The 26,806-nt window shown below is 37.2% G+C and overlaps 1 protein-coding gene across 1 annotated transcript in view; it reads left to right on the top strand.

Annotated features, from left to right (window-relative positions):
* The window catches only part of ADAMTSL1 (ADAMTS like 1), a 419,209-nt gene that overhangs the window by 18,172 nt on the left and 374,231 nt on the right, over positions 1 to 26,806 (top strand). Inside the window, exon 2 of the mRNA XM_050761325.1 lies at positions 13,159 to 13,286. Coding sequence (XP_050617282.1) covers positions 13,159 to 13,286 — 128 coding nt within the window. The remainder of the gene's footprint in view (positions 1 to 13,158; positions 13,287 to 26,806) is intronic.

Genomic DNA, 26,806 nt, shown 5'->3' with positions numbered 1-26,806 from the left:
TGATATTTTTCAGTTTTAAAATGCCAACAGTACACAGAATTTGGCCAGCCCCCAAACGTAAATATTTCTGTTGAACTTGACTGGAAGATAGGAAGAGAAGACTGCTATATTTGTCTCTAATCACCATTATTATTTCCCATTTTAATACAAGTAGAGCTGTACTATTTACAGATAATGATGACAAATTATAATGGCCTGGGAGGGACAGGTTCTTTTAGAAAGTTATTTTAAATAGGGCACTTATACTACAATCTACTCTGGACAAGATTTTAAAGAAAAAATTTTAGAATACCATGTTTTTGAAATAAATACCTATTTAACTAGAGAATGCATGGGCTGATTGATGTAGTTACAACAAAAGCTATACTAAGATAATAGTAACTGACTCTCATTTATTATCGATAAAGGACTTAATATGTAGGAAAGCATTTTTAAAAAAACACTCTAAGTTATACAGTAGGGAAGCACAATAACAGAGTTTCTGTTTTGATACAAAACAAAGTATGTCATGAAGATTATTGATATAGCCCATTATAATACAAACATCACAGGAAGAAAAAAAAAAAACATCATTCCTTAACACTTGGCTAGGAATTAAGTCAATACAGAAACTGAAAACCATCAAATAAAGCTGACTTTTATCTCATCATTTGGAAGACTTTTGCTTACAAGTATTTATTGCTTTTCCATGTATTAAAGAGTAAACCCATTAATAAAAAAGTACAGATTATAATTTAGCATTTCTTTTATTATTCAGAAGTCACTTTAGGATCTGCCATAGGTTCTGGAAGCAGAAAATTGTATTAGTAAAGAAAGAAAGTCCCAGCAGAGATTCTCTGGTTCAAGAGTTGCTTTGTAACAAAACAATTCTTAGGACTGAAGCTGTAGGACTGCCTCTACTTGGATTTCATTTATTAATTGCACTGCACTACGTTTTTTCATATATTAGCACTTCTATTGAAAAAAATAACTCTATGAGTTATATAGAACAAATGCTCACGTTCCATTTTACAAATTAGAAAATTGATTTGTAAATGTGCTTAAATGAAATAGACTAATTTAGAATCATAGACATTTTTGTAGCTAGAGGTGTCTTCGAAATTATCTAGTCGAAATTCTTTTTTGTGGAAGCGACTAACCTGAGGCAGAGAGAACTAAGTTGCCTAAAATACAACAGCAGCAAAGTCAAGATATAACTAAAACACCACAGTGGCCAAATCCTGTTGCCTAGACTGTGTCTCTGTTTAGAAGTTTTTGCTATCAATATTATGTATGTATACTCTGAAACATTTTAAAATTAAAAGTGCTCACCAAAAACTCAGCTGAACAGTAAACATCCATTGAACATTAAACTCTGTATCGAGCCTTGTGTTAGACATTAGGGGTTAAGCTGAATATCACCTAGTCCCTAGCTTCAAGAACACTGTATTGATATTTTGCCTCTATAAATTTATTTTAACATCAGAGCTCTATTATTTGAATTGCAAGATTTAGTTTTATGGATAATCTAATGGAAATATATTCTCCCGAGTCCAAAACTCTGACTTTAAAATGTGTGCCCAGATTTGCTTCTATCAGATTTGCTTCTATCAGGTTATTTTTCCTGATTAATTCTGCTCAATTTTACATCTTTCTGTGATCTGTGGTTATCTATATATTGTACTAATTTTTACACTCATTAAAATATGATTTAATAAGTATTCTTTACTTCTTTTTAATTGGTAGAGGCCTATGCTTTTAATTAAGTCAGGATTTCCTCACCCACCTCTCTTCGTTCCCATTCCCAGTTCTCCTTCTAATCCCAGCACACTCATCTTCAAAAGCACAGCTTCCCAAGTGCTGCAGAGGGATGAAAATTGTTTACTCAGTGACGAGGTCCCTTTGGCAAACAAGGATCTAGTACTTGGATAAAGCCAAATTAAGCCAATATGTGACAGGTTAATCATCTTTCAGCTTTACACATTTTGGGTAAATTTAGAGTTGGCATAAGAAGACATGTGAATAAGCAGAAATGTGATCCTTTTTGTGTCCCCATGGTTCAGATTCATTTTTGCCCTCTTATATTCCCTTGCTTATCTGCAGTTTCTGCATGTATTTTTCCCTCTGCCTTTAGATAATTTGAATGTATACGGACAAGAGTGAAAGCTGACAGCTGTTATGAACTAGACATTCAGCTGCAACTTATCCTAGCCTGCCTTGTGTTAATCATTCATTTAACGAATATTCACTGAGACCGATTACGGATCTGGTGTTCCACAAAGTACTGGGCATATTCAGAGGCATATTCCTCTTTGTCACAGCCCTTAAGAAGCACACAGTCCACTTCTGGGCATAGATGTGTAAACAAGTAACTATACTGGGTGGCTGACAAATGCTAAAACAGCCATTTGTATCAAGTTCTAGCAATATGCTCAAAACACACAGGATGGCCGGGCAGTGGCTCACGCCTGTAACCCCAGCACTTTGGGAGGTGGAAGTGGGCAGATCACCTGAGGTCAGGAGTCCAAGACCAGCCTGGCCAACATGGTAAAACCCTGTCTCTACTAAAAATACAAAAATTAGCCAGGCGTGGTGGCGGGTGCCTGTAATCCCAGCTACTCAGGAGGCTGAGACAGACGAATCGCTTGAATCCAGGAGGTGGAGGTTGCAGTGAGCTGAGATCACACTACTGCACTCTAGTCTGGGTGACAGACTGTCTCAAAAAAAAGAAAAGAAAAGAAAAACAGGCCAAGCAGTGATTGATTCTACCTAGAGATAAGATAAAATTTTACTAGACGATGGCAGTGGCATTGCATCTTAAAGCAGGAGCAGAAATACACAAGTCGAATGAAATAAAAAGATGTGAGCAAGATGGTGAGGAGGGGAATCTAGGTACTACCAAGATCATGACCCGATTACTAGATGTCCTCACAGCACCTGTGTGACTGAGAATCATGACCCATTACTGGAGTGTAGAGGCCATGTATGATCACGAAAAGCAGGAATGAATCTAGAACGTTGATTTAGGGCCAGTTTATGAAGGGTCTTGTGTGCTATGCTAATAACTTGGACTTTACCCTATATCCAATGGCTCTTCACCTTTTTTGAAGAATTTTATGAAAGCTATAAATTCTCTCTCCAGAAGTATGATAACACACATATGCTCAAAATGTGGCATAGAGTTTCTGAGAGTTCACAGCCCACCTGGAATTTATTAGTACTACTAGGTCCCACCAGCTTTAGGCAGTGGAGCCATAGAAAATCTCCTAGCAAGGAGTGAACAGTTGAGCTTTGTATTCTAGCAAGATAACTGGCAATGATGAAGAGGACAGATTGGTGGGAAGAGAGGCTGGAGGTCGAAAACACCAGATGGGAAGTCGATTGCAAAGTGCCAGACATGAATGGTAGTACCAGAATTATGTCAGTGAAAGTAAGATTGGATGGGGTGAGAATGGAAGAGAGAGGCATTTCAGAAATGGAATTGATAAGACTTGATGTCTGATTAATTACAAATGATGTTGAGCAGTTAAATATTTTGTTGTTATCTTAATCTTCCCCACTAAACTGTAAATCCTCTAAAGCTGTTGCTGACTCAAGCAGGACTCAGGGAATGAGCAGAAATGAACACATAAGCATGCAGGATTAGAAACTTCACATTCATGTGAAAGCAACAGGTCCCTCAAAAGCCAAGAGGCAGAGGGCTATGAGGTAGGGTAGTGACCTCTGAGGCTAATCACTGCTTTTGGACACAAAATCAAATAAGGTGCTGTTGAAAATAGTAAACCTGAGTATAGTAGTGATTAACTTGTTGGTTGCCACCTTTACCTTACATGGTTTCCCAGTCCCAGAGCATCTCCCGGATTGCTAAGAGACTAGGTTGGTTTGCTTTACATTCATAATTGGAAATTATGACCAGAACCTCAAAATCAACCTACTCCCAAAACTGCAAAATTTGCCAAAGCGTTCCAAATATCCAAGCTGCTGCCTGTGGTTACAGCTACAGGTTAAGCTAGAGGAAAATGTTATCTATTAAAGGTACAAAGATATGGTAATTGAGAGAGCAACTGCTTTTTAGAACAAAGTCATCTAAGTTGCAGGCGCAGAGTTTTTGATGGAATTCATCTCCTAGTGTGTGTGTGAAGGTGGGGGAGTGATACATATTTGAGCTGGAGAACAGAAGAAAGTCCCCAAAATGGAAATCACTTGGCAATTTTAAGTGACTAGATATTTCTCATGCTCTTGCTTTCTACCCCACCTTATGCTTACTCTATGCTATATGTACCTTTTTGAGAGATAAATGACAAATATGTAAACATTTAAAACAAAACATACTTCCAGGCATTTCATCATTGATTAAATATTTGTTGAAATCTCACATTTTCTTCAAAATGATATTCTTAATAATTATTTCAATAACTGCAGATAACTCAAAAATAGAAAGCATCACCCCTGCCTTTAAAGAGCTTCCAGTCCAATTGAGAAGATAATTGTTAGACAGAACGATAATCCCAAAGAGCTACAAAGTCTTGTTTTAATTTATTCTATACTGATTCTTTGTAAACTGATACTACATAATGGGACACCAAGTAACTTCAGGTTAAAGAGAATATTGCAATACTAAGAGCTTATCATTCTACTTTTTCTGAGTACGGAGAACTGAACTTAAACAAAAGTAGAAACAAGAATGTAAAAAAGAAGAAAGCATAATATTAAGCCAGGGAGAATGTTTTAAATTTCAATCCCATACATCCTACAATATCTAGATGGTATTTAAGAGAGAGTGCATCCAATTATAAGCATAGGAATAGAACCTAAACCACATCCAGCATCCCATGGAACTTAATTCAGAACTATTACACCACATTTTTTTCTTGGCTCAGATGGCACAATAGTCAACCAAAGAAGAAAGAAAGTTCTACCAAAACCAAAAGCTGACTTGTTTGAGAGTGACATGAAGTTAGCTAGTCATTTCATGCAGCTTACCTTTTATCAGTTATAATTTGGGTTTTTTTGCCTATCAAACCCTAAGCCATATTAATCTATTAACGTTCCAGTTTCCTCAGCAAATCACAAAATGAGATTTTTCTCCAACAGGAATTCTTTCTCTATGATTCCAAACCCCAACATGTGCTTTCCAGAGCCTCAGATGTTTCCTTAGTTCTACAGATGTTTTGTAAATTCATTTCAGCTAAATTTGCCAGCGCTGCAGAAAGTATCTATGGCTGATTGGAGTCACAGTTTGGATGGAGCTCTAGTTAGATTAGATGGAAATGGAAACTAAAACTTCTAACTGGCTCACCAGGAAGTCAGGAATTCACAAAAAGAGCAGAGAAGGAATTTCGTGGGAGGGGATGTTTCAAACATGCCTGTTTCGGGGAGTGGAGGTTGTGGAAGCCCTGGGGGGGTGACTCTTCACTGTTTTCCTTGGTGTTGGGCCTACATATTATTTTCCACTGGAGATTTGTTTTTCTTTCTAAGTATAGGAAAAAGAAGAAAACAAAAAACAACAGCAATCAGGAACAGTTGCTTCATTTTTAGAACTCCAGGTAAAATGGCTGTTTCACACCTGAGGTGAAATAGTATCAGGGTTTAAGATATCCCTACAGTCCAGGGGCCAGGAAAGTGATGACTTCCTTCAAAAACATGAAATAAATGAATTTTTGAAAATGACTGTAGTTTCTACAGGATACAGTTCTCCTGTTGTCCACTTTTCCTTTGTAAAATACATGAATTACCAGCTTCAGCCTTCTCCTCCTAATTGAGCACTCCCTAGGTCTAGAAGTTCAGCTATTATAGTTATTATAAAGCAGATTATTATCATGGAAAAAGAGAACCAGACTGACAGGCTATTTCTAGTAGAAAATCTCCTTAAGTCTTGCAAATTAAAAGTGTTTGAAATCTCTATCAGAAAAAACTGCATTATAATGTTTACATTAATATTCTCTCAGTCTTATGACAAAGCAGTTATAGTGTTTCCATTTGCTAAGTTTGTGCTTTTAAAGTAATAGAAACTGACAGTGATCAAATATTTTATCTATGCCTTCCCTTGAGATAAGCTGACGCAAAATATTTAATGGTCCGTCGAAAATTTCCTGAATACTAATCTTTGTTCATATTGGCAATTATTGATTTTAATTCAACTGGCTGTGAAATTGTGTTCCATTGAAGCTTTCCAAAATGCCCAGAGGTTTCTCAGCAGTTTTCTAGATGAGCTGTAATCCAGGCTTGACCTTGGATAGAATACAAAATAAAATCAAGTTACCATAGCTCTGAAATGAAAACCTTACAGAGTATTTGACATTGAACAGAGTCAGATTTTTGTTTCCTAAAAAGTGATGAAGCTGTTTTAATTCCATCTCCAAATTGTTATCCCAGGTTGAGAAGGAATTCTGAGAACAAAATAATTTTTTAGAAGAAAAGCAACACAGTTCATTGTCATTTTAGAGTAAATTAACATACTGATAAATACTCTTTGAAAAGGAAAGAAAGGTCAAAATATGCAGCTAGGCAGCAAAAAAACAAACAAACAAACAACCATACAACAAAAACAAAACAAAACAAAAGATAGATATAGACATAAAACCTGGCTTTACCAGATATTAGCTATGTGACATAAGTGTGTGTGTGTGCATTTGTGGTATGGGGGTGGGAGCAGGGAAAGATAAAATAATTGGCACTAATATTCCAGAAACTACGCTAGGTATTTCCCATGTGTTCTCTCTGTTAATCACCATATTATGAGAGGTATCAATGTTTCCTTTTTCTTTTTTTTTTGAGATGAGGTTTTACTCTTGTTGCCCAGGCTGGAGTGCATTGGCCCAATCTCAGCTCACTGCAACCTCCACCTCCTGGGTTCAAACGATTCTTGTGCCCCAGCCTCCCAAGTAGCTGGGATTACAGGCAAGCGCCACCACACCTGGCTAATCTTTTGTGTTTTTAGTAAAGATGGGGTTTCACCATGTTGGTCAGGGTGGTCTCAAACTCCTGACCTCAGCTGATCCGCCCGCCTCGGACTGTCAAAGTGCTGGCGTGAGCCACCTTGCCCGGCCAATGTTCCCATTTTACACATGAAGAAACTCTGGCTAAATGAGGTCTGGCAACATGTCTAAGTCAAGTTTACCAGTATATGACTAGGAAAGTCCATCTCACTCTAAAGTCTGTGCTCTTTCTCCTGCAGCATGATACAGGTTGTTCAATCTCACAGCCTCAATTTTTTTATTTCTAGAATAAGGAAAAAAAATTCTTACCTGACCTGGGTAATTGTGAGGATTAAATACAATCATTTGTCTAAATCTTGGCATGCTTCCTGGCATGTAGGTACTTAAGAGACCCCAGTTTTCCCTCACCGTCAACTCTTTAGGCGTAGGTGCAGTTAGGTGCCTTAACAGGAATGTGCAAAAGTGCACTGGAATGTGTGCATAGATGCTGAGAAAGCAAAAGGGAGACAGGTACCCAAAAGTCCTCCTTGGCCTGTATAGCTTTTACACCCTGTTACAGAATTGACTTTTCTCTTCAGTAGCAAGGGACAGGCTTCATGCAGTGGCCTCTGAAAGACCATGCACTGTGTCACTGGCAGTTCATCATATCTCCCAACAGTGCAGCTGTGATAAGAACCAGATGATCCAAATTTCCTAAGCAAAGCCAGCAGCAAATATCATCTGGGAAGGCGCATGCCTCAGTATCCACACACTACACTCTTTAAGAAAGTACATCAAAAAGCTAATGGACTTTTACAAGAGCCCAGTTACTGCTTAATGTCTGTGAGCTCTCAGGAGCAGGGAATCACAACCCCTACCACGTACAGTTGGCGGCAGAACCAGTATTCCAACTTGTTAAAGAAGCCAAGGATTAGATAAGATTTATAGAGACCTGATGTGGGTAGGGCAGCTAAAAATGGAATCTGCAGATTTGCTTCCAAAGCTGCAGACATGGCCAGGATGTTTCTGTGTATAGATTGCTCCACTTTGCGTGGGCAGACCACAGGAAAAATGGTTCTCTCATCACTGGAGGAGTTGCCCCTCTTTTTAATACAGAGCTGTGTGACATCCATTTGATACAGCCACATACACAGCTCCAGATAGCTTAAGCTAAATGCTGTCTGTCTGGAAGTGGAAAACCAGAGGTTCAGGTACCTTCTCGATGTTCTTAGAATTGTAAGCGCCATTCTTTGCCTTGTCTCATAGCCTTTTTGTTACTTCTGAGGATCTGTTGACATCTGAAAAACACTTCTCTTATACTATAACTTCAGCTGTTACATGACTTCATTTTTACAAAAAAAAACTATCAAGCATTTCCTCAGCACCTACTTTTTTTTTTTCATTTAATTTTGTATAGCTTGACCTCTTGTTTTAACATTTGGAAAAAATATTTTCCAAGTACCCTGTATATATGGGTCTCTGAGCAAATATAACTCTAGTCTTTCATTGCTAATTTCTGCTTCATCTTACATCTTTCACGTATTTGATAACCTGTGCAGGTTCCAATGAAAGAGGCTATGGATAAGTGGTACATAGGAGGTCATTCTAAGGTGAAGTGTCTATTGGGCAGAGAGCTGCAGGGAAAACATTGCTTCATGTGATTACTCAAATTGTTTAACTACTTGTAGCTGTCAGGCTTGGAGCTGTTCACCTGAGACTTTGTTGCTGCAATTGGCTCTGGAATTAACCACAAAACTATCAGATGAAAACCACATTTAGATAAGCCAGTAATGGCAAGAAAATGACACCATTCTCAGGTTGATGGATGTAGGAGAGCTCTTCTAGTATTTGTAGAAGGCATATAATGATCTGTGACCACAATCTGTATTCCATGCAATTGGCATTTACTGAGGCTGAGAACGTCTTGACTGGCCAGGAACAATGTATCAATGGAGTTGGGGGGTTGATTGCTGAGTTCTTGAGAAGATCGCAGTTGATTTAGGAGACTTAATCAACACTACATTTAAAGGTCAAAATGTGGCACCAAAGATCTAAAAATGGCTGAACTGTTTCTAAATTCAATAACTCAACGGGCCTAGTCAATCTCCATAAAATTATAGGGCCAAAAACTCAGGCACTTCTTCTCTCAGTGGATTTCTCAAATGCTAGATCAAAACAGCTGCCAATTGTCCATTCTCACTCATCCAATGCCTATAAAGTAAAATAGTTGTTGTAATAAGAAAGGGCTTTATAATGGCCTTTTCCCTCAAGTTCAATATGAGATGCACTCTAGACTTTTTAATGATAAATCTTCTACTAGTGAAAAATTGCCTTACATAAAGAACTTACTGGTTGTTCTTTAGTTCTTTGTCATTGATATTAATAGCTAAAGACCATTATCTCACATGACATTGCTACTGAAATTTCCAGCAGTGGGGTCAGGGATAATCTTTTGATCACTGTGTTCAATAGCACCCATAACCTTCCTTTTGAGACACTGAATTACAATATTACATTTATCTGATGAAAATCAAATTGAAGAACATTGGCTGGCCTGTATAGAAAAACTTATATTTTTTTTATTTCAGAGGCAATCAGCATTACTTTTAAGCAACCCATTATCTGCTCTTTATTTTTCTTCTGCCTCTATTTCCCCTGCTAGATGCAATTCAAAGTTTACCCTTTAGAAAACTGCTGCTGTAAAGTTAAAAGGACTGTACATTCAAAAGTAAAAGAGTAATGGGGCCAAGCATGATGGCTCATGCCTGTAATGCCAGCACTTCGAGAGGCCAAGGTGGCTGGATAGCTTGAGCTCAGGAGTTCAAGACCAGCTTGGGCAACATAGCGAAACCTTGTTTCTATGAAAAATACAAAAATTAGCTTGGTGTGGTGGCAAGCACCTGTAGTCCCAGCTACTCAAGAGGCTGAGGCAGGAGGATCCCTTGAACCCAGGAGGTCAAGGCTGCACTCCAGCCTGGGAAACAAAGCAAGACACTGTCTCAAAAAAAAAAAAAAAAATGTAGAAGAGAAGTAAGTATGTGTTCTACCAGGGCCAGACACAAAATTTGTTTATAGTGAAGAAAGTCTTAAAAGCTGCAATAAGCAAATACTTCTAGATTTTAAATAATCAGAAAAGCATCTCTAAAAAGTCATTGCTGGTTATAGATGTAAATGTCTGGCACAGTTAAAAAGCAGAAAAATTACTTTCTCCAACATTAAACATGGATTCCATTGGAATGAATTATGTTTATTCTACTTGTTAAAAGAAAACTTGGAGTTTGTTTGGCTTTGTGAAATAGACCTATAACTTGCTTCTGGGTTTGCATGAGATCTCATTCAGAGACATCGTGGGCACTTACTATGTGTAGTGCTGAAACGTGTAATATGTGATGAGATAAGATGCTTAGCAGTGAAACCTCACCATTGAAGCTTTTAGCACTTCTTCAAACAAGGCACATGAAAAATATCAAGGAACTTTAGCACAGAGTTTGAAACAACTTGTTTTTCTAGAAAAATTCACAACCGTACATTATTTACCAATATCTTACCCAGAGAACAGCCAGAGGGAAACTCCCCAAGGATTTGGCATTGAAGTGTTTTTATCTCATATGAAAATGCAGTTTGCTGGTGAATGTTGCATGTGGATTTTGTTTTGTTTGGTTTTGTTTTGTTTTTGCAGTTGTTGTAATGGATAGCATCAAAGTTTGTAATCACTCATTTCAATTACTGCATGAATCTTTACATTTGTGATACTGGTTTCATCAAAGTCATATTGAATTTGAGTAAAATGAGAGAAATTGCATCCCACAAATGTATATTTGTCCCACAAATAGAAACTGCTTCAGGAAAATCCTGTACCTCTCTCAGCAGTCAGCAATCCTATCTTCTATTCACATGCAGCAAACAAAGAGTTAGAAGATATGCAATTAACTTTTAAAAATCTGAGGGATGAATTTAATGGGCCATGGAGAAGAAATTTGGGTATGGCAAAGAATCTTTTCTCTCTCACTGTTTTAAGTTCTGAAAACAGAGCACCTCATATTGCAGTGATTAAAGATTGATTTTAATAATCCTAAAAACCAGGCTTTGGAGCTCAATAAATTCTTCCTTTCAAAAGTACAGATTTTGGGGTTACCAATGTGGCTCCGTTACCCAGGCTTTGCCGCATTTTATAGGAACATAAAACTGCTGGCAGATGACATCACCAAGCAGATGCAATATGACAAGTGGATGCAAGGTCGTACTATGGGAAAGTCAGGGATTTCAGGGAGATGATACCTTACAAGTACAGTGTCTCAACTAAACTCAACAGCAAAAAGCCTGGTGCCTTACCAGTGTACCTCCTGTAAACTTTCAGAGCCCATATATGTTTATACATATTAACAATAAGTATTAAATAATGTTAAATAATAATAGCAACAAATGCTTATACAATGTAGTGCTTATTATTTAGGCCCTATGTACTTTTAAAAATATATGTGCATATTTGTTTTTATGGTAGTGAAATGTACTAATACAAAATTTAACATTTTAACTATTTTTAAGTATATAGTTCAGTGACATTAAATACATTCACATTGTTTTGGAATCATCACTACCATCCATCTCCAGAACTTTTTCATCTTCCCTAACTGAAACTCTGCATCCACAAAACAACTCCCCATTCCCCTCTCTCCCAGCACCCCCTAGTCTAGACACAGACACAGACATTTCTATGTCTATGAATTTGACTATTCTAGGTACCTCAGTAAGTGGAATCATGCAATATTTGTTCTTTTGTGTCTGACTTATTTCACTTAGTGTCATGTCTTTAAGTTTCATTCATGTTGAACCTGCATCTAAATTTTCTTCCTTTTTAAGGCTGAATAGTATTCCATTGTATGTATATATCACATTTTGTTTACATATTCATCCACTCATGGACGTTTGGGTTATTTCCACTTTATGTGCTTTTTATATATCAACTCTTTTACTGCTCACAAAGATCCATTGATTCATTCATTGTTGTAGTATCTTTATTATCTCCATTTTATGATAAGAAAACGGAAGCATATGAGATTGTGTATATGCCCAAGTTTATAGAGCTAGGAAGCTCTAAAGCCAGTATTGCATCCCAGGCTGAGTAGATCCACAGTTCCTGCTCCTAATCACTGTGCTATCTCATCTCCCTTTCAAATGATTCAGGAAGCTAAGTATAGCATGCACCAGTTGGAAAACCATTTGTGTAACATCGTAAGGCCAAGTTTCTGACTTAATTTGTACAGGTTTTAAAAGTTCAAAGGAGTAGTCAGTTTAACAACCGAACCCCATAGCAACTGATTTATAAAGGATCCCATTGCTACAAAATAAAAATTAGTGCTCTGCTCTGGCACTAGCTCTGGGTGGGCTAAGTTCATTTTGCTAATCTTCCTATACGATATGTGTGTGCGTGTGTGTGTGTGTGCAGTAGCATGGTTATAATGTTATCCCCACTTTGTAAAAAGGGAAATTGGAACATAGGAAGGTGGTAAGTTACTTGTTCAAGGACTCATAATAAAAAATAGAATCTGTTCGCAAACTCAGATAATCTGTAACTCCAGAGCCTGTTCTCTTAACTATAGCACAAATTTTATCTTTTTCTTGAATGTGAAGCACAGCGTTGAGACCTGTACATAGCCACAAGTATTATTACAGTGTATGGAAATTTTCCTAGAAATCCTGTAAATAACCAGCAAGTCTATTTGTCAAGAGGCAATCCCTGCATTACTAAAGTTATTTGTATAGTTATTCCAATGAACAAATCTAAAACTAGGAATGCAGTTGCTTTATTAAAAAGTTGTCAATGGTGTAAAGCATTGTTAGATTTTGGGAAGCAGTTTAGTATGCACATGCCAAGCTTCTCAGGATAGAAATACTTCTGAGAGCAGCTTCTCTCCCTTCGCAAAGAGATGAAGAATACACTCATGAACCCTGAGCAGAATTGTGACTTCAATGCAATTGATTGTTTTCTAACCCAAATTCCTGCTTCTGGCTTCCTTTTTCATTTGTTCCATTTGTACAACCTCGTGCCCACTTCAGTCACTGCCCAGGGCCCTTAAATTTAAATATCCCTCTCCCTGAACATATAGGTAGTATGAAATGGAAAAGAATCCGAGAATCTGATTGCACGTTTTCATTCCTAGCAAGGCCACCGTGTACACACGTACAGGCCAGTCACATTTTAGGACACATGTTTCAGGGTTCCATGGGGATATGATGCTGACCATTCTTTTGTTTCTCACAGAGTTCCAGGACCACACGCTCCGAGGAGGACCGGGACGGCCTATGGGATGCCTGGGGCCCATGGAGTGAGTGCTCACGCACCTGCGGGGGAGGGGCCTCCTACTCTCTGAGACGCTGCCTGAGCAGCAAGTAAGTCCTGCACCTGTTGGGGGTCTTTGTGAGAACCAGAGGTAGCAGGTTTGAGGCATACTTTCGTGATTGGGTTTAATGGGGAATATTTTGTTGCTTACAGATCCAGATAAAAGAAAATAATTAAAGGAACGTACAATTATTAAATTTGTGTTCTTACGTGTTTTTACTTGTGTACTTATGTCCATCTCCAGCCAGGTCTTTATATACTCTTATCAGATGATAAGCAATAGAGAACTTATCATCTTTACCAAGCACATGTTACCTGTTTTCATGTTAGGACTAGAAGGAGAATTTATTGTTAGGAATGGTTCTGGAATTATTAGCTCTATAATATATTGTACAATATTGGTGTTAGTAGCATATTGGGTTTATGCTGGATTTTTAGTATTACCAAGTACTTTACAAGTGAATAACATATTGGTTTATCTTTGTAGATGTCCTAATAGCCAGAATTTTCTTAAAGTCATTCAGTTCAATGAATGATGAATTTTGGATATAAAGAAGTTTGGAAAAATAGAAGCTTCAGTGGGAATTGGGTCAGGAATAGTGAGAGGGATGAAGAAGGTAGACATGGGGGTGGCTAATGACATTTAAGCTAAAAGGAAAGGGCCTGAGGCCTCAGAATGGAAATTTTTACTTAGAGTAATAATAATTTAAAACTCCTTCTTGAGCTGTGTCATCTGTGACTAGATCTGTCTCCAAACTGTAAAATATAAAGTACTATGGTAATATTTTTAATGAAAGATTTTATTTGACTCTGAAAAGTGTTATGTATAGCAAGTAGGAGATTTGATCAAAATTACTGTATATACTATATTATAAAACAGGAAACAGAAAAAGAATTCTAGACATTTCATAAACAAATAGCAGAAAGTGGTGAGACAGAGGTTCAGAAAAATGTCAACTTACTTTAATAAGAGTGAGAATTTCTTGAAATCAGCATCTGAGCCTTATTCCTTTCTGTCTCTCCAAGGCCTGCACAGGGTCTAACAGATATTAGAAGCCCAATAGATGGTTCTTCATTGAATCACAAAAGACCATTTTGGCTCCAGGCAGGTCTCACTGGAAATGTTATAACCTGAGATATATCCAACAAAACACCAGATCAATTCTGATATTTGGCCACTGTGGCATTGCGGTGTGCACTAAAAATGGGTCAATGTGATTATATCTACCAGTAAGTTTGTCTGTCTCATTTTTGAGGCCACCTTCGAATCAGCGAGAACCTTAAGCTGATAAGAAAGACTAGACTTTTGCTCCTTATGATTCACCTGCTCTCTTAATCTCGAATATACAAAACTTCCTAAATCTGCAATATATGCTGCTACAGGGTGATAATGTAACTGATAATATTCATACATCAGTAAAGCCAAAAAGTATAAATTTAGAATGTTCCTGTTACCTAGTTTCCTCAAATTAGCATCCTTGAATATTTTTTAGAGATGAGCCAAAACATGTGTCTCACAAAACTAATAAGAAACAAAGGGGAATTTTCATACTGTCTCAGTGATATGTATGTTAGATTGCGGTAGGATCTTTTACTGAGTGAGAGACTGAGAAGCAATTTAGGGAGTACATTAAAATCACTAAATTCTGTCATTCAGCAACTAATCAAATATTGATGCCTTGTGGAATTAAAAATAAAAACAATTTTGCCACCTAGTAAGTTAAAGCTCTAGGTGTTAGGGCTCTATTATGAAACTACAAAAGATATCAGTTGTCTTCTACTTCTAAAGCGTTAGAAAAGTAGGATATAAATGCCAAAATTATAAACATATAGAAGATATGTCCCTATTTTACTTTCAAGTATTAAAAACATATATTCAGTAATCTCATACAAGGCTGAACAAGAAGTTTAAAAAATGGGGCAGAGGTACACTACCCATTCTTTAGGAAACTGAAGAAGAAAAAATGTCTCCAAATAGAAGGCATTTCCAAATCCAACAAGAATATAAAGAAATATTAGTTTCTTAAAAACCAGTGCTTAGTATGGACTGATACATTATACACATGGATATGTTCTATACTGTTAAATTCTAGTAATTCTTTAGCAAATCAAAAACTTATCATCATCATTAAACTCTGGAACAATCTGGACAGAAATGTAATATATATTTTTAATTGTGAAATAACTATTTATATATGCCTGGTCATATATTTTGACATCTTTCTTCAATAGGATTTGTATTGTTAGGCTAAACTGTATTAATTCTGATCCTTATGAGACAAACAACATAGAGGCTGATTTAGCTGTTCAGTCTGAGATTCTAGTGGGCTTTCTGGAGACAAGCAGCTCATGACATGACCACATGATCATATTACCTCTGTGCCCTAATGAGTTAAATCATACAGCTACAGATTTTAAAAGGAGCAAAACTAAGACTGAGTTACTGTCTTTGGGGGTGTGTTGATTGTAGAAAATCTGCATCTCCAAGGACAATTTAAAGATCTACAGTGACTAAGTAAATACTTTTATAATAATACCAAAAAAGTATGTAACCCGTTGAATGTTCATAGATGTTATAATGCTGACTTTTAACCTATTAGGTTGGTGCAAAAGTAATTGCAGTTTTTGCTATTACCTTCAATTCACTAACCCAATACTTTAGCTTTTATGGCAAGTATACACTTATTTTCTAGAAGGCACAGCAGAATATGCTATTATTGAACCACTTAGATAGTTCCTGCTTTGATTCAAGACCTTTGTGTATGTTGCATTTTTCAAAACAAGGCATGCGTATACACATGCAAACCCCCTACCCCACGCATGCATTTGTGTGTGTGCTGAGCTGTGATAGAAAATATGTATCATTTCAAAAGAGTCTGAAAGCTTCTGTTGCAGAGAACTTAACCTGGCAGGGGCCCTTTGTGGATGCTAGTCAGACCCACTTACCCAGGGGAGACCTTATCCTAAGTGTCACTGGTCCTCAATCAAAATTCAGTTTGGCCAGGCACAGTGGCTCACGCCTGTAATCCCAGTACTTTGGAAGGCCAAGGTGGGTGGATCACCTGGGGTCAAGAGTTCAAGACAAACCTGGCCAATATGGAGAAACCCCGTCTCTACTAAAAATATAAAAAATAGCTGGGCGTGGTGGCGGGTGCTTGTAATTCCAGCTACTGGGGAGGCTGAGGCAGGAGAATCGCTTGAACCCCAGAGGCGGAGGTTGCAGTGAGCCAAGATCGCATCACTGCACTCCAGCCTTGGTGTCAAGAGTGAAACTCCATCTCAAAAAAAGAAAAGAAAAAAGAAAAAAATCCGTTTTCTTTACCGTGGGATTAGTATGTTTGGAATCAGAGATTCTCAAATGTTTGTGTGTCCCTGGCTTTCTCTTTCTGCCGTTCTGTATCACTTCACAAGTTTTATTAATAGGATTTTAGCCCTGTGTTTTCTCCTTTTTTATGTGTAATGAAAGTGTGGAGCAAGTCCCCTTTGGTATCTAAAGGGAATCAGACAGTTTGGATGATTTCATTTTAGATGATTTATATTCTCCTCCCTATATAGTTTGAATGCATCTGCTCAGGATCTTGGATGGAAGCGTAGTTGTCTTCATTATCTTTTAACTTGTCAAGCACCTAAGAAGCTGTTTGTTTTCTTGATAATTTTTATTTGCAATCAAGATCTTTCACTATTAACAGAAATTCCTGGGTTACAGCCTCATGTTTCAAAAAGCTAGGTTTCAGCTATCAAAGTTCATGGAGATACCTAGCATTGATTAAACTTTTCAGTTACAGTCATGTATAAAAATTTTAATTTTCATTAAAATAGATAACTTTAAGCAGTAAGAGATATTAAGTAAGTATACTTATAAAAACAAAATATAATATTAATGAAATACATTCTAACATTTTTCTCATTCATGCTTAACGGTAATTAAGTCATTGCTTAAGTATGGCCCTAAATCAGTCCTTAGGCTGAGTTTAGAATGTATTTTGACTCTTATAATTTAGAAATAAATATGTTCTGAGATACGTGCTCAGCCTCAAGACTTCAAATCAGTTTGATTTTTAAAGTTTTCAAGTTTTTTCCGTCAACAACTGATTCTATCTATTCTAGTACCAGCAAGAATTTATTAGTATACTCTCCTTAGTTCTTTACTCTAATGGAAACTCTAACTGGTGTAGCAATTATTCAGTGCCACAGTAATGCTACATAACAACCACTAATCCTCACTAGAATATCAGATATGGAATTATTGCTTGGCTAGGTGACTCTGATGGACTTGGATGGTCTTCATCACATATCTAGGGTTGGCTGGATGTTGGCTGATCTAGACTGGCTTCATCTGAGCCAACATGGGAAACCCAATTCTGCTCCACAAGTTCCTTATCCTCCGGCAGGCTAGCCTAGGCAAGTTCTCATAGTGACAGCAGAGGTGTAAGAGAGAGCAATTCCCAGTGCAAAGCCTGTTTCCAGCTTTTGTACCATATTTGCTAGTATCTCATTGGGCAAACTAAGCCACCTAGCAAGTCCAGAGTCAGAATGGGAGAGCCAAAATGTTACATGTGAAAGCATGAGTTAGAGAGAGAGTGAAAAATTGGGACTATTCTTCAATCTACCATGAACAGTCTTCTATGGCTTTCTTACTCATTTTTAATGAGATAATGAACTTAATGGGTTCTATCTCATTTCTCCACTCCAAATTTATGCATCTAAATTCAGTTCAGTCATCTTATATACCTTCCCAATAGGGAAAGATCAGAGGTTGTGAATGTATATATCCTTAGAGGCCTAGTAGGTAACTGGAATGTATGTAGTAGCATTCATATTGAATCCAAATAAATCCCATCTACCAGGTAAATTAACCTGCCAGGCCAATTTTCCAACTCTGGTAATATGACCTCTTAGATCACTCTCAGGTCTGATTATTTTTTCAAGTCTATCAGCTAATGATTATTCTATTCCCAATATGACAGAACTGTAAAGGAAGCTAGATTACTCAGATTTTATGGAGTAAATGACAACTACTCAATTTCTGGAGTTAATTTTTTTCCCTGATGGATTGGGAGCTTGTGAGGAGACTTGGTTTACCCTCTGAGTACAGAACATCCTCTCTGAGTGATCTTTTGAAGGTTATAGAAAAAAATTCAATGGAGACAAAGCAGAATGAAAACATAGACACATGTTAAATATAAATGCCTTCATTCTCAACAAGCAGTACTTGATACTGGAGAAAAGGTTCCGACCCAGGAACATACTGAGCAGAATTCTTTCCTTGGTTTCTCCCCTACCCTTTCTCTGAGGCTTGCAGAAAGTAGGCAGTGCTTGATTTTCCAGGTTTATAATATTGGAACACTGATCATTGCCTTTATCTGCAACCCTGGTCTGAACAACAAAGAAAGACAGTGAATGAACATTGTCTCCCACCTTTACGAATTTTTGTAAGATTATATGAGGTTTCATTGAGTAACTCTTATAATGTAACTTTTACTAATCTAGTATCACCAAGTAGAATATAATATCTGTTTTTATTTTTCATCAATTAGAAAAGAGACTATACCTACTGGTGCTTGATGATGGACATTTATTTTACTTCAAATGAAGTGCTAGCTACCTTGAGAAGCTGCTCCTCTCTTCAGTTCCTCAACCCTCCTACTAAATACTCTGAAATAATACTTATAGTGAACTCATTCGTCTAGCTTTTTAAAAAAATACTTGATACTAAAGATCTATCTTTCAGAGCTCTAGGTTTGTCTTCAGCCAGCTAATTTAGCTTTGCTCATAAGAAGTTCCAAATGCATAAGACACTTAATATGGTATGTAACATTGTCTGTCTCATTGTATTAAGTCAATGCCAAGACCAGGCTCAAAGGAGGAAACTGCAGCTCATTTGAGATGGCAGCGAGTCAGATAGCTGGCTGCTCGTAGGTGTGATGTGAACCTTTGCACTGGTGACTAAAGAAGATTTAAAGGTCTTCTGAGACCTTTTATACTTTCTGAAATGCCAAATTCATCTAGCTAATAGTATAGATTAATACTACATCAATATTGCATTAAGAGCATAATTAATTAATACAGTCAGAATACAAATATTATGCTAAATCTTAACTGATTCAATGATGGGTTTGGCTGTTTCATATCTATCCAAATAGCAAAAACTGATCTTATGAAGGATGGCAGAATTGTTAAAACATTAATATATTTTGAGTTAAATCTTAAAATTGAATTTAAAAGTTTTTGAGGTAAATACAATTATTAGATGAGCAAGAAATAAAAGTCACATGAGGGGTGCCTAAAACAAGTAAGATTATAGTATTATTCCAAAGACATGTGGCTGCCAGAATGGTGTCAACATAAACACAGAAAAATTAAAATAAATAGCCCCAAGGAGTCTTAGTCCACAGGAATAGGAAAGATCATTCTACAAGTCTCGTTTCATAATAATTGTGCTAAGAGAAAGTAAACTGACTTCTCTGATTTTTAGTTGCAAACACAGATATTCTGCCATGAAAATATTGATACACTAATATAGGCTTTAGTTAGCGTCTTACTTCTATACTGTATAATAATATATACCAAAAGAAAATTTTCAATGGTAAGGTTTTGCTTCTAAAACAAATGTTTGCTTTTTTTCTTTCAAAGACATCTCATCTCTGTCATAACATCCAATTAAGGTTCACAGGACTTGTTTTAAGAGGTTTTAGAACTTTCAGCTCAAGTGAGCCCCAAAGCAGGCTTTATCTGTTATTCTTCATCTGGTGTTATATGTTATCACCCTTGTTTTCCTTGGAAATGTTTGAATTTTTGTTTAAAAGAAAGATATACAAGTTCAGAGTGGGTATGACTACTCATGTCATTTGTATGAGATGGTCTTTTTGTTTCATTAAAGGAGATTGCACATTTTGGAACAGATGCTTAAGAGTTTGCAGTTGCCTTCCTTTTACTTTTTGGGTGAAAGCCTAGTCTAAATGTATTACCAGGACTTCTAATATTTCAGGTCATATATCTTAGGCAGGGGTATATTGTTCCAAGATCTGATCTCCTTTCAGGAGACAAATGCTCTAAGGCCAATGACTGAATGTTTAAGACCAATTTATGGCCTGTTTTATCCCATAAGCCAATTTGTTGGAATAAAAGATGATTGGAAATGTGTTTGTTGTCCATAACCTTTACTTGCCATATCAGGAATCTGTAACTCTTAGCTGTCTTTTTCTGTTTATTAAAAAAAAAAAAATCCTTATGTGGCTTGTTCAGTAGCCCTTCTAAAGTTTGTATATCTCCTCAATTTTAATTCATTCATTCAATAAATATTTATTGAATACTTACTATGCATTAAGCAAATTGGTAGGTATAACCAAGGATAGAAATCCCAAGGGGCCAGAGTCTCAAGAATTTACCAAATTATTAATTTGCCTCTGAGTTTCTACTGATTATAGTTGTAAGATATTTTAAGAACTAAGAGAACTTCCCCCAATTCTGTAAATAATACATATATGGAACTGGGTTTTAAAAATATTTTATATGTATTGTTATTTTATTATGGTAGAATCATTTTATATAATAATGCTTTCTTTTCCTAATTAAGTTGTATGAAGTCCTCCTTTTTTACAGTGCTTAGCACACAGCAGACACTCAAATGTTTAATAATTGGCTTTTAAACAGTATATGCAGTGTTGTCATTTTATTTCTTCAATCTGCACTTTACCTAAAGAGGAGGAAAACTATGTGATATTAAACATCTCTACAAAAGAATTGGGAACCTAATCCCTATACCACAGAACCAAGGTTGGTGGAACCAATTCTGCATTTGCAGAATTAAGAAAATATTTCAAACTTAGACCTAGACTGAGCTGAGAAGGATCTTAGAGCTAATCTCCTCTCTAATTCCCTCTTTGTTATTTCCCTTCCTCTTTTTATTTTCATTTTTTATTGTGGTAACACAATTTAGCATAAGATCCACCATCTCAACCAAATTTGAAGTGTTTTATACAGTAATGTTAACTATACTAGCAGTGCTGTGCGGTAGATCTCTACAATTTACCATCTTGTGTAACTGAAACTAGACTCTTTGAATGGCAAGCATGATTTCTCCTTCCCCACCAACCTCTGGCAGCCTCCATTCTCCTGTCTGCTTCTGTGTACTTGACTAGTCTAAATACCTTATATACATGGAATCACGTAGTACTTGTCCTTATTTCTGACTTATTTCGCTCAGCATAATGGCCTCAAAGTTCATTCATTTTTGTTGTTTCCTTTGCTGTGCAGACTCTTTACTTTGGTAGTGTCCTACTTGTCTACTTTTGCCTTTGTTGCTTGTGCTTTTGGTGTTAAAGCTAAGAAATCATTGACAAATCAATATTAGGAAGCTTTGCCCCTATATTTTCCAGTTGGAGTTTTATAGTTTCAGGTCTTACATTTAAGTCTATAATCCATTTTGAGTTAGTTTTCATATGTGGTGAAATTTTGATAGCAATTTTATTCTTTCACATGTGGATATCCAGTTTTCCCAGCACCTTTCCCCACTGTGTATTCTTGGAACCTTTGCCAAAGATCAGTTGACTGTATATGTGTGAGTGTTTTTCTAGGTGTTCCATTGGTGTGTATGTCTGTCTTCACACCAAGGTGTCTTTACCCTGGCATATCTTTACACCAGTACCATACTGTTTTAATTTCTGTAGCTCATAAAATGTTTTGAAATCGGGAACTGTGGTGCCTTCAGCTTTGTTCTCTCTCGATATTGTTCTGAACATTCCAGATTCTTTTTGGTTTCATAGGAATTTTAGAACTGTTTTTTCTATTTCTATAATAATCAGTTACTGGGAGTTTGATAGGCAATGCATTGTATCTGTAGATTACATTGGGTAACATGGACATTTTAACATCGTTAACTCTTACACTCCATGAACATGGAATGTTTTACCATTTATTTGTGTCACCTTTAATTTCTTTCAGTAATGTTTTGTGATTTTCAGTGTATAAGTCCTTCACTTCCTTAGTTTATTCCTAAGTAGTTTATTCCTTTTGATGTGATTGTAGATGAGACTGTTCTCTTAATTTCTTTTGTGGATAGTTTGTTATTAGTGTGTAGTATTGCAGCTGATTTTTCTATATTGATTTTGTATCCCTTAATTTTACTCAGTTTGTTTATTAGTCCTTCATGAACTGTTTAGAGTTTTCTGCTTATAAGATCATGTCATCTGCAAACAGAGATCATTTTACATCTTCCTTTCTTTTTTGGATGCCTTTTATTTCTTTTTCTTGTCTTACAGATCTAAGACTTTCAGTACACTTTTGAACAGAAGCGGCAAGAGTGAGCAACCTTGCCTTGTTCATGATCTTAGAGGAAAAGTCATTGAGTGTGATATTAGCTGAGGACTTTTCACATATGGCCTTGGTTATTTTGAAGACATTTCCTTCTATGCCTAGTTTGAGAGTTCACATCATGAAAGATGTTAAATTTTGCCAAACGCTTTTTCTGCATCTGTCAGAGATGGTCATGTGGTTTTTATTCCTCCTTCTATTATGGAAGTAATTCTTAATCCTAGTTACACTTTAGCATCACCTGGAAAGCTTTAAAACATACAAATATCTGGGCCCTACCAAAGAACAGTTAAATTAGGATCTCTTGGGGTGGATTCCTGACATCAGTAATTTTTTCAAAGCTCTCCAAATGATTTTAATGTGTATCCAGGGTTAAAACTGCTGCTGTCTTGAAGGGGGTGATAGTGCAATGATAAGGTTTATCTCTAGCTCCCTGAAAAATTAGAGGTTAAGGTGAAGAAGAAAAGAAGAATTTTTGTTTGTTTGTTTGTTTGTTTTTTCAGACAAGGTCTGACTGTATCGCCCAGGCTGGAGTGCAGTGTTGCCATCTCGGCTCACTGCAACCTTCGGCTCCCAGTTTCAAACCATCCTCCTTCCTCAGCCTCCCGAGTAGCTGGGACCACAGGCATGAGCAACCATGCCTGGCTAATTTTTGTATTTTTTGTAGAGGCAGGGTTTCACTATGTTGGCCAGGCTGGTCTCTCACTCCTGAGCTCAAGTGATTTGTTCGCCTTGGCCTCCCAAAGTGCTGGGATTACGGGGGTGAGCTACCACAGGATTTTCTGACAAAGAAACTTCTTTTATGTTCATATCCTCACTGCAGTTTCTGTGAAATGATGGAGTCTGCCATGTGGGAGAGAAGTCATGGGTACAAGCATGTCAAGATGTAACAGTGGGAATTGCCCTAGGTACTACTCTGTATCTACTTTTCTGGTCTAGTATTAGTCATCATCAGCCTTGTCCAAAGTGGTGAATGAACTAAGTGATTTCTGACTTATTCTTTCATCCTTTTATTATTTAAGCCTACAAACATGATCCTTTAAGCTTCCAGCTTGTTGGTGAATGACCAAGTTAATGTCCTAGTGATTCTTGGGTTGTTTATTCAAATTCTCGGAGACTCACCTCTCCTTAAAGTCATTAAACTTCCTATTCACAGAGTTGAGTTGAGTTTTCCATCTTCAATTCAGCATCCATCCCTCCAGGTCCTCCCTCACCTCAACTCAAAACAAAAAAAGAAAGAAAGAAAGAAAGATTTCCTAATGCTACTTGCATTATTACTTGAACTATTTCTTTGGTTTGGGCTCAATTTGTAGAAAATAGAAAAGATTTATCTGACCCTGTTTTCCTTAGTTTCAGTCACTGAGAAAGAGAGAGAAAGGAAGAACAAGAGAGAGAGATGGAGACACATACTGGATATTAAGAGCAAACAGAGGGTGGTCCATCCAAATCATATACAATAGGGGATGGACACTTCACCTGGAGGCAGGAAGAATAACTATAAAACACTAGGTGATGTTACATCCATGCATGGATCATCAGCTGAAGCCCCTAACTAATATACCAACCTTAAACAGCTGCAGAGCCAGCCCCTGCCTTTGGGCTTTGGAGTAGGAATCCCTGGTCCAGATAAAGACCCTTTCTTACTGGGAGAGAACCACATGTTGTGGGAACCAGAATTTGTAGCAGTGAGTTTCATTGCCTACTTTGTGGATTATTCCTTTTATTTTATTTTTCGTAAAACTACTGATTTTGAATTTTGGCACTGTTCTCTATTTGCATGACATTGGACTGGATTTGAGTTTCTCTCGGATTTTGTTTGCTTATCTGTGAAATCAGGTGGGCAGTGCCTGGAACAGAACAAGTGTTCCATAAATATTTGTTGAACAGACATCCAAGGTGCCCTTCAACTCTGAAATGTGTGCCCCTAAAAAAGAGATAGTTTCTCCTCCAGATATGCAGTCAAGCCCATTTTGCTGTTAGATTGGAAGAGGAGCAGAACTGTTCTTCATATAACTGGTTTTAAAGAAATATGTTGTGACTCTCCAGACCCCCATTTTGCAACAAACATCTGGGTGACATGGAAGGATTGGAGAGCTTTTGTCTCTAGCCAAAATAATTCATAAATTTCCAACTCAAGGCTTGTATCGGGAGAGGTTGTTAGAGTCCTAGAGTTTCATAATATACATTTTCCTCAGAGGGAAGATGGAAAAGTTGGACTTGATGTTGCTAAAACACATTTGTTTTTATTCTCATTCTTTGCCTCTTTTGGCTACTGAGCAAATGTAAGATCATTTGCAAACCTTATGGCGTGTGTGTGTATACTATAAAGTCCATGTCCTTCCTGCTAGTGGATCTTTAGCCAAAGGCAGCAATCCCCCGGCCCCCACCCCTAGCCATCTTTCAGAGGAAGCAAATGCATTGCAATGACAAACACAACTTATAATAAATATATGAAAATAAACGTGTTCATTAAAATAGAGCCCAGTGTTTTTTACTTTGGTAGCTATTTAGTTTCATTTTAAAGTTTTCATCTTGTTATAGAAAGATTTTAATCAGGTTTCAAAGTTCAAAAATTAGAACAGATGTGAGGCTGAAAGTTCATCATGGCCTGAAATTATCTTTATAACATTTCCTTCTGTATGTTTCTTCCTTCTTCCTTTGGCCATTTGTTCTTTCCTTCCCTCCTTCTATCCCTCGCTCCCGGGATTCTTTCCTTCCTTCCTTCTCTCACGAAATATTTGTAAAGCACTAACAGTACACCAAGCACGTTGCTAGATTCTGCAGCTCAGAGACCAAACAGACTGCAAGGGAGAAAAGTAAATCAATGTCCAAAAATATTTACTGTTTTTTATTTTAGATTCAGGGAGTATACATGCATGTTTATTACATGGGTATATTGCATAAAGGTGGGGTTTGGGCTTCTAATGTACCCATCACCCAAATATTCAACATTGTACTCAATAGGCAGTTTCTCCACTCCCACCCCACAAACCCAGCCTTTCTTCTTTTGGAGTCCCCAGTGCCAAATATTTCCATCTTTATGTCCATGTGTACCCATTGTTTAGCTCCTACTTATAGGTGAGAAGATATCTATTTGATTTTCTGCTTCTGAGTTAATTCACTTAGGATAATGGCCCCCAGCTCCATCCATGTTGCTGTAAAGGACATGATTTCATTCTTTTTATGGCTAAGTAGTATTGATGGTGTATATCTGCCACATTTTCTTTATCTAGTCATCCACTGATGGACATCTAGGCTGATTCTATAACTTTGCTATTGTGAATATTGCAGCAATAAACATATGAATGCAGGTGTCTTTTTTGTATAATGATTTCTTTTCCTTTGGGTTGATACCCAGTGTGGGATTGCTAGGTTAAATGGTAATATGGTTTTTCTTTCTTTCTTTCTTTCTTTCTTTTTTTTTTTGAGACAGATTCTCCCTCTGTCACCCAGGTTGGAGTGCATTGGTGCAATCTCAGCTCACTGCAACCTCTGCCCCTGGGTTCAAGCGATTCTCCTGCCTCAGCTTCCTGAGTGCTGGGATTACAGGCATGCGCCATGATACCTGGCTAATTTTTGTATTTTTAGTAGAGACAGGGTTTCACCCAGTTGGCCAGGCTGGTTTTCTAAAAGTGAAAGAGGCGTGGGTGCTACAGGATGGTGTCCTAGACCCTTAAAATGCTGGCCTTTTGCTGCCTCTGTGCCTCCTCTCCTGGTGAGCTCTTCACCTACAATGTCCCTCCCTCCACATGCTCACCTGTCAAAATCCTAAATGTTATTTAAAGCCACTTTCACCTGTACCCCTGAGTCTCACCATGCTGTATTTGTGAGGCATTTTGTTTGCACTACCTTTAAGTCGCCTTTACATAGTCTGGCTGTGTTATCGTTATTTATATGGTACTGTCTTTAATTAGATTATCAGTGTTATGGTCTCAGGTTTTATTTTCCTTTTCTTTATACCTTCTTGCCTTGCACAGAGTAGGTATCTAGTCACTGTTAGGTGAATTTACTGAATTAAACTTAGGGTAAGAACCTAGTGTAGTACTCAAGGGAGCAGGAGTAGGAAGGGAGGGCTGAATCGCAAAGTAAGTCTCCTTTCTCCCATCACATTCTTGGGACTCCTATCACCCATATAGGACCTCCCACCTAAGATATTTCCTTTGTAAGCTATTGCCCTCTCCTCAATCTCTCCTTTTTCAAATTCCTTCTGTATTTAATATTCAGATCATTCCTATGAGTTGTTCACCAGGCATTATAC

This window comes from Macaca thibetana, chromosome 15 (genome assembly GCF_024542745.1).
Source record: "Macaca thibetana thibetana isolate TM-01 chromosome 15, ASM2454274v1, whole genome shotgun sequence".
NCBI classification, from domain to species: Eukaryota; Metazoa; Chordata; class Mammalia; order Primates; family Cercopithecidae; genus Macaca; species Macaca thibetana.
This window is presented reverse-complemented; position numbering and strand designations above follow the sequence as displayed.